At 43.1% G+C, this 8,235-nt stretch overlaps 1 protein-coding gene across 1 annotated transcript; it reads left to right on the forward strand.

Annotated features, from left to right (window-relative positions):
• The first annotated feature begins 359 nt into the window (after positions 1–359).
• On the forward strand, positions 360–7,829 carry LOC103510222 (facilitated trehalose transporter Tret1-2 homolog). The gene is made up of 8 exons (XM_026824330.1): positions 360–476; positions 944–1,079; positions 2,702–3,082; positions 4,132–4,193; positions 4,909–5,109; positions 5,563–5,706; positions 6,453–6,711; positions 6,932–7,829. The coding sequence occupies exons 1-8, from the start codon at positions 375–377 to the stop codon at positions 7,255–7,257; spliced, it is 1,611 nt and encodes a 536-aa protein (XP_026680131.1). The 5' UTR covers positions 360–374; the 3' UTR covers positions 7,258–7,829.
• Positions 7,830–8,235: the final 406 nt, after the last annotated feature.

The following is an 8,235-nucleotide window of genomic DNA, read 5'->3' on the forward strand; positions in this document are numbered from 1 at the left end:
TTAGATTTTATACATACGACGGTTAATCATAGTCCATTTTTTCTCAGATTTTTTTTTCAGGGATTCGAACCAAAGTCTTTTCGGTTATGAATCCAGTGTGTTTGCCTTTGCAACTGCACTAATAGGACTACTTTACAAGCTACCTTTACCTATGTATATGTAGGTATTTGTTGAATTTTCGATACTCTAACTAGTATAACTGCTCTAACATTTCATAAAAAAAGACTATTTTACTAAAGTAGGTATTCAATACCAATACCTATCTATCCATCTGTGAAAGCAAATGCTCATGGTAAAACTGACATTGAAGTTACACCCACATACATATACCTAACATAAACACACCTTTACCGTGTGACAATTCTGCCAATAGAATGGCATCTACCTCGGGTGCCGTCGATAAATTTCCCCGAGAAGGTCTGAAAAGCAGGATGACCAAATTGGTTCAACAGATTCCTGGCTACGGTGCTGTCAAGGTGGGTGCCAAATATGGTTAAGTGGGTCGAAAAACGACTCTACGAAAACGAGATTCGAAACGAACTATTGACGCGAGCTGATTTCTGTCACACTGGACTGCAGTCCGGGATTGAGCGTCTAAACGGCCCTTCAGACTTAAGTGTCTCAGACGGTCTGGCATACCTAGAACTGAAGCTTTTTGCACCAATCAGACCGCGATCTATCAGGCGATCTGAGCGTGAGTGGCAGGCTTAAGTCTGCCCCTCAGGACGTTTTACAATATCAGAAGGTTAGACCTGCAATGAACCCTTGACCTAACCAGGTTAATATTTCATTTCTCTTATGACAAGACAGCCAGGGAAATCGTTTGTCTGGGACTTTCCACCAGTGACATACTATTAATTAATTAATTTATTTTTTAATTTATTTCTTATCGTTTTTTTACCAGCGTTTAATAATCTCCCCGTTTTCTTCTTCTGCTCCTCAGTTTGACGACGTAAAGCCTTTGGTGTCACCGGTCGACAAAATGGCGGCAGAGACAAAGATGGGCATCAGTCAGCAGACGCTGGTCTCCAATCAGCAGAAGGCCAAGAGAATCACGCAGTATATGGCAGCTCTTACAGGTAATACTGAAGAGATATAAATCAGCAAACCTGCGTTGGTTTTGAAGAAAGATTTATTAGACGTTTAAGGGCTGGGTATTTCACATCTAGACTGCAACTTGTAGTATACGGCAATTTCGATGTTGAGGGCTACATAGTCTTATGAGCCTGTTCACACTTAAACTTGAAGTTGATGATGAAGAAGGACGAGGAGAAGGAGGAGTATGTTGCCTGTTCAAACTTAAACTTGAAGTTTAAGTGTGAACAGGCTCATAAGACTATGTAGCCCTCAACATCAAAATTGTCGTATACTACAAGTTGCAGTCTAGATGTGAAATAGCCCTAGAGGGAACTAGCTGTAACGAATAATGCCCGTCACAATCCGTCCCATTCGCGTTTAGACCGTCTGACAGACAGTCGGACCATGTGAAACGGAAAAAGCGGAAAAGCCCAAGGTATTATCGTTCTGAAGAGAGAAGGAGAACAGGATATAGGAGAAAGCCAGCCGTTCCGAGAACGAAGCCCATCTTTTTAGGATACAGTTTGCCATAGACGAGAATCGAATCTGCCACCTAGGTCCTAGCGCTGACAAGGCAGACTAGGCTAGCTCTCCAAGCTAAAGCTAACTAGGCGAGCAAGGGATCAAACACTCCAAGCTAAAGCTAACTAGGCGAGCAAAACTCAATTTTTCGTCTCTGCTCTGTAGAGTCTTTAGACGGAATTATATGGCTTTATCCTTACAAGGCAGGTTGGGCTGGCAAAGGCAAGGGATCAAACATTCCAAGCTAAAGCTAACTAGGCGAGCAAAACTCAGTTTTGGCCTCTGCTCTGTAGAGTCTTTAGACGGAATTTTATGGCTTTATCCTTACAAGGCAGGTTGGGCTGGCAAAGGCAAGGGATCAAATCTTGTTCCTCCTCTCTGAATCGTTACCAAGACCCATCTAACTTACTTTACTTTACTTTCCATGTCCTGATTAACTGATAAGGACACAGAAAGTAATTATCGACCCATCTAACTAACTTCATTTCCCTTTCTTCCTCCGCAGCCACGATAGGCGGGTTCATAATGGGCACCATCCTGGGTTGGACATCGCCGGCGGGAGACCGTCTCATCAAGAGATATAAATCAGCAAACCTGCGTTGGTTTTGAAGAAAGATTTATTAGACGTTTAAGGGCTAGGTATTTCACATCTAGACTGCAACTTGTAGTATACGGCAATTTCGATGTTGAGGGCTACATAGTCTTATGAGCCTGTTCACACTTAAACTTCAAGTTTGCCATACACGAGAATCGAATCTGCCACCTAGGTCCTACCGCTGACAAGGCAGACTAGGCTAACCCTTTAAGCTAAAATTAACTAGGCGAGCAAAACTCAGTTTTGGTCTCTGCTCTGTAGAGTCTTTAGACGGAATTTTATGGCTTTATCCTTACAAGGCAGGTTGGGCTGGCAAAGGCAAGGGATCAAACAGTCCAAGCTAACTAGGCTGGCAAGGGATCAAATCTTGTTCCTCCTCTCTGAATTGTTACCAAGACCCATCTAACTTACTTTACTTTACTTTCCATGTCCTAATTAACTGATAAGGACACAGAAAGTAATTATCGACCCATCTAACTAATTTCCTTTCCCTTTCTTCCTCCGCAGCCACGATAGGCGGGTTCATAATGGGCACCATCCTGGGTTGGACATCGCCGGCGGGAGACCGTCTCATCGCGGGCGAATATCCATTTCTCGTCACCGAGTCTGACCTCTCGTTCATCGGGAGTTCGATGGCCCTAGGCGCCGTTTTCGGAAGCCCCGTGGTGGGGAATCTGGTGGACACTGTGGGCCGAAAGAACACCATGCTGCTGCTCGCGGTACCCACCGTCACGGAGTCTGACCTCTCGTTCATCGGGAGTTCGATGGCTCTAGGCGCCGTTTTCGGAAGCCCCGTGGTGGGGAATCTGGTGGACACTGTGGGCCGAAAGAACACCATGCTGCTGCTCGCGGTACCCAGGTTTTATATTGGAACTTATGAAGGGAAAAGCTGATTGATTCCCAGATGATAGAGGACGCTTGGATGTCTTTTTTTCATCGGAGTAAAATTCCAGATCTCCCGAATTAGTTTTGACATTAGACCCTTACTTGGCGAAACCAGTCAAGTAACTGTTTGGGTATTAATTAGTACTACTAACCGAAGAATTTCCGATAAATGCTTTGTAGGCTCAGATCATCTTGCTATTCTTTGTCCAATTTCCATTTCCCAAAGTATGTCTTCATTGGCCCGTTTACCGCTTTTACTTCTTCCTCCGGCGGTCTAGAAACTTGCCTGAAGCCGCAATTTGCCGAAATTTCAAGGGGTGCAACCCTAATTTGGCCGCAGTGGCCGTTGTTCAAACGAAACTTCAAGTGTCCATATTAGCCAAAATCAAACATTTATTCCACTTTTTTAGGCATTTAATTTTAGAAAAAGTTTTTAATAAAATCTAAATCATGATTTACCTATTTGTGGTGAAGCTGAGAGCTTCTTCACAATTTTAGAAAAAGGTTTGTATAATTTCTTAATATCCCTTCTTCCAAGATTAAAAACAGATTTGTGTTAAAAGGTTTTATTTTATTCGACTTTTTCCAAAGATTGCAATGTTAGTTACCAGAAAGCTAATCAATTTTAGAAATCACAAGAGTGTTATTTTGAGATTATTTGGTCCTGGAAAAATTTCGCTGTATTGGTTCTCTCAAATTTTCATTGGAATTTCATATACTCGAATTTGCATACTCAGTGAATAGACTGTATTTTGTGTGAATGTAGTGAATATAAATGAGGAAATTTTAAGAAAAAAAGAAAAAAATCTGCTGTTTACCACCAAAAGTTTTATAATCCACCAAAAGTTTTACCTTGTTTGACACCACATACTGTTTTTAATCAATTTATATGTGATAATAATAGCCCCATCGGTTGTTTCAAATTCATTTTCAAAATGCCTTCCTATTATAGTCTATTTATTTTATTCAAAGTCAAAGCTATTTAAAAAAACTCCTCCAATAACTATTTATTTTATTTCAAACCTATTTATTTCAGTTTGTGATTCTTGCAGGTTGTCATAGTTTTATATCTTCTACAATTACCAACATCAGCTGTTATTTGAAGAGCTGGATCGTTTGAAGAGAAGTCTGCTTTTGTCCAATGAGCTTGTTAGATCAAAGTTTACTCAAGTCTAGACTTACTAGTATGTCTTCAGAAAAATATACTTAATTTTGGTCTGCATCTTCTTTTTCAATATTAGAAACATTCTAATCTTTTACAACATTAGTGAGATTTCGCATCCTGTTTCGGGTCCAATGTTCGACGAGTTTTGGTTTCTGCGCATGACACACGTTATGGGGTTTTGAACATGTGGCTGATCTGAGATCGGAATTTTACGGCTAGACTACTCAAAGTCAGTAGACAGTTGGTCCCTGTCTGACATCCAGTAACAATCCAGTCCAGTTGGGAAAAATGTATAGATAAAAATCCAATTGAAACTGGCCAACCAAGCCAGCCTAGGTCACGGGTTCGATTCCCGCTACCATCCAAGATAGCTAGGCTGGCCGCGATAAAATTCGCAGTGGGCAGATTTTACCCTCAACGGATAAGGTTCGTTCTCGGAAAGGCATGGTTTCTTATCCTGTCTTCCTTCTCTCTTCGTTTTCGGGACGATAAGACCTTGGCAGTTACAGTTCTCTCTATGAAACTTTTTTTTAACCCAGGTAGAAGGTTAGCCCAGGTGATTAAAGAGCGTAAATTTGAGGTCAAAATGGACATCGGTAGGTGTTTCATCCGCCAATCATCCCACTTAGTTCTACCCTGATTCCCCTCCGTCTCCCTTCCACAGGCATCCGTGTACGGTCTGAGCATAATCTGCGCCCTGTTGCCCATTTTCTTCGTCGGTCTCATGCTCCTCATGCCGGAGAGCCCTCAGTTCCATCTGAAGAAGAATCGAGTGAAGCAAGCTAAGGAATCTCTGCAGTGGTTCCGTGGTAGCGAGTACGATATTGATTCTGAGATTACCGACATGCAGAATTCACTTGAAAAGGTACTATTTATTTCACCCTGAGTAACCGATAAACTGATGGGTCCTGTTGGTGCTGTGATGGTCCGCTGGTTTGCGGTGCAGAAAATTGTAGGTTTGCTATCGGAAATAAAAGACATTGCCAAGTGGGTATCACACTAGGCACAGAGGTCCCGGGTTCGATTCCCGGCGGGGTCGAAGTTTTTTCGGCTCTGTGCTTGGATTTCGGGGTGCACTCAGCCTCGTGAGGCCAATCGAGTACGAATAATTTCCAAGGATGACTCATTCTGAACCTCATTGAAAATTTGAAAGAAACCTCAAATCGTAATTTCCTTAACTTTAGTCCAAAAGTCCAAAGGAAAGGATTTACTATGTGGAATTGTACGATTATAACATCAATAAGCCAGCCGAGTACACTCTCCAAATAGCTCAAAAAATTACTCATTTGATCCATTTTCTCGTTGTTTACCGTTCCAGGAACGCTCGGACAAGGTCCCGCTGATGCAAGCATTCAGCACACCAGCAGCTAAGCGAGGTCTGCTGATCGGATTGGGAGTAATGTTCATTCAGCAGTTTGGTGGCATCAACGCTGTGGTGTTCTATACCGTCAAGATCTTCAAGGTAACGCCCAGAGAAACCTGAGACCAGCCACTGACTATCAGGTAGACTTGATCGGGTGTCAGGTCTACCTGATAGTGAGTGGCTGGCCTAACATTACATTACTTTGAAATGGAGGAAATTTCTAACGAAATCCCTGTATGCGGACTGCGGACTCCAGTATTTAGGACTATTGTACCATCCAGAGTCCGGAGAATCCTACACTCTATATTCTGTGATATGTCTCCCTACTTGGTTTTCCAATTAAAATCGTTTGCAAATTTCAGGCCTAAAAAGTAGCCACACTCATTCAGTAGGAGCACAAGAAGTGTTATTTAATGGTCTTGGGCCAGCCGCTCACTATCAGGTAGGCCTGACAGGTACAGCTGATCAGGTCCGTCTGTCAGGACTGCCTGATACCTGATGAGCACACATACTATCAGGTAGAACTAACTCTCAAGTAGACCGGACACCTGATCAGGTCTATCTGATAGTGGCTGGCCTAAGAAGAGTAAGTCCTACTATGGGTTTTTATTTGATTCAAACTAGCTACCCCGTCCCGTGTTCAAGTCAAGTCAAGAAATTTAGTGTAGTGTATTAAGCAGGGAATTACAGTACAGTCAACATTCTATTTTTTTCTCTCGTTATTCTCCTTTTACTTTGTCTTTTCCCACTCAAGTAGGGTCAAGTAGGGTCAACATTTCTTGTCAATTTTTATTTTTTTTTTTTTTTTTTTTTTGTCATCAACAACAAAATTTGTTTTCCTTCAGGACGCCGGAAGTTCTCTGAACCCGAACCTGTGCACCATCATCGTCGGCACCATCATGATGGTAACCACTTGGATCGCCACCATGATAGTAGATCGCCTGGGGCGCAGAATTCTCCTCCTAGTGTCGGCGGTGATCATGGCGCTCTCTACCCTCACTATGGGGTACTACTTCTATCTGAAGAACTCTGGTAGTGATGTGTCCAACATCGGATGGCTCCCCCTGGGCAGTCTGTGTGTGTTCATTATTGTCTTCTCGTTAGGTAAGTGACTGTGGTCTAAGATGAACTGAGCGAGAGTGGGAAGTATTAGACAGGCTAGTTGGCGTGGAGGGTAGCGCGACTGCTTCGTAAGCTCAAGGTGTGATTCAATTCCCGCTCGGAGAGAACTTTATCCTAAATAGATAAACTCAGACTTTATGACAGACCCGGTCTGTAAGACCTCGTCTCTTCTGTTTTATCATCCTTCTTTCCTCACTTCCAGGATTCGGTCCCATCCCCTGGATGTTGGTGGGCGAGATCTTCCCGTCGCAAATCAAGGGCATCGCCGTCTCCATCGCCTGTCTCTTCAACTGGGTGAGCGTTCTAGTCGTCACCAAATTCTTCGGGGACGTCACGTTACTCCTCGGCGGTCACGGCGCCTTCTGGATCTTCTCGGTGATTGCCGCCCTGGGGGCGGTCTTCACTTATATTCTGGTGCCGGAAACGAAGGGCAAGACGCTGGACGAGATTCAGATGGAGCTTGGCGGCAACGGGGAGAGCAATGAGAACGTGATGGTCGTGGTGGACACCAAAGATGGGAAGTACTAGGAAGGCGTTTGGAGAAGTAGAGAAGATGGAAAGTACTAAGAGATGAGATGGTTTGGAGAGGTAGAGAGATACCGCCCGGAGAAGCAACGGGGAACGTCCGAAGCTAACTGGGAAGGTTAGTAGAAAGTGGATAGAGCTGTGACCGTTAGCTCGAGCCTCTGATGTTGAGTCGGAAGACAAGAGGAAGGCCGGAAAATAGATACAGAATAAGAGAACTTCCGAAGAGATGATGGAAAGAGATTGATGGAAGCCCTCAGTACATGAGTCGAAAGTTCTTCCGTCAACGATAGCCCAAGTAGAAAAGGTTTTATATTGGAACTTATGAAGGAAAAAGCTGATTGATTCCCAGATGATAGAGGACGCTTGGATGTCTTTTTTCATCGGAGTAAAATTCCAGATCTCCCGAATTAGTTTTGACATTAGACCCATACTTGGCGAAACCAGTCAAGTAACTGTTTGGGTATAAAATTAGTACTACTAACCGAAGAATTTCCGCTAATGCTTTGTAGGCTCAGAACATCTTGCTATTCTTTGTCCAAATTCCTTTTCCCAAAGTATGTCTTCATCGGCCCGTTTACCGCTTTTACATCTTCCTCCGGCGGTCTAGAAACTTGCCTGAAGCCGCAATTTGCCGAAATTTCAAGGGGTGCAACCCTAATTTGGCCGCAGTGGCCGTAAAGAAAAAAGGAAGGTATTAGGTAGGTATATGTATAGGGTTTCAAGAATATGTAAAAACAGTAATGTAATTTGGTATTTGTTACATAAGTTTGTGTGAGAAATATACGTCATTTCGGATAGGTACACAAAGTTTTGCATAAAAACAGAGTTCCCTTCCGGACATGGAATTTCAGGAAATCCCAGAATTTTGGACGGACAATGTAGCATTCCAGGTTCCCCAACATCATTCCAATACCGGAACTTACCAAATCCTGTCTGAACTTAATTCAACCGTTGTTTCAACTAGGTAGTAAAGGTTTC

The sequence above is a fragment of the Diaphorina citri genome, unplaced genomic scaffold (genome assembly GCF_000475195.1).
Source record: "Diaphorina citri unplaced genomic scaffold, Diaci psyllid genome assembly version 1.1 scaffold575, whole genome shotgun sequence".
NCBI lineage: Eukaryota > Metazoa > Arthropoda > Insecta > Hemiptera > Psyllidae > Diaphorina > Diaphorina citri.

What these genes read in the sequence shown, in the direction of transcription:
- LOC103510222 (XM_026824330.1), top strand. Translation starts at nt 375, where the DNA reads ATGGCATCTACCTCGGGTGCCGTCGATAAATTTCCCCGAGAAGGTCTG. An exon ending in GTTATTTGAAGAGCTGGATC is followed by an intron (nt 4,194 to 4,908) that starts GTTTGAAGAGAA and finishes TCCCTTCCACAG; the next exon opens with GCATCCGTGTACGGTCTGAG. An exon ending in TGCAGAATTCACTTGAAAAG is followed by an intron (nt 5,110 to 5,562) that starts GTACTATTTATT and finishes TTACCGTTCCAG; the next exon opens with GAACGCTCGGACAAGGTCCC.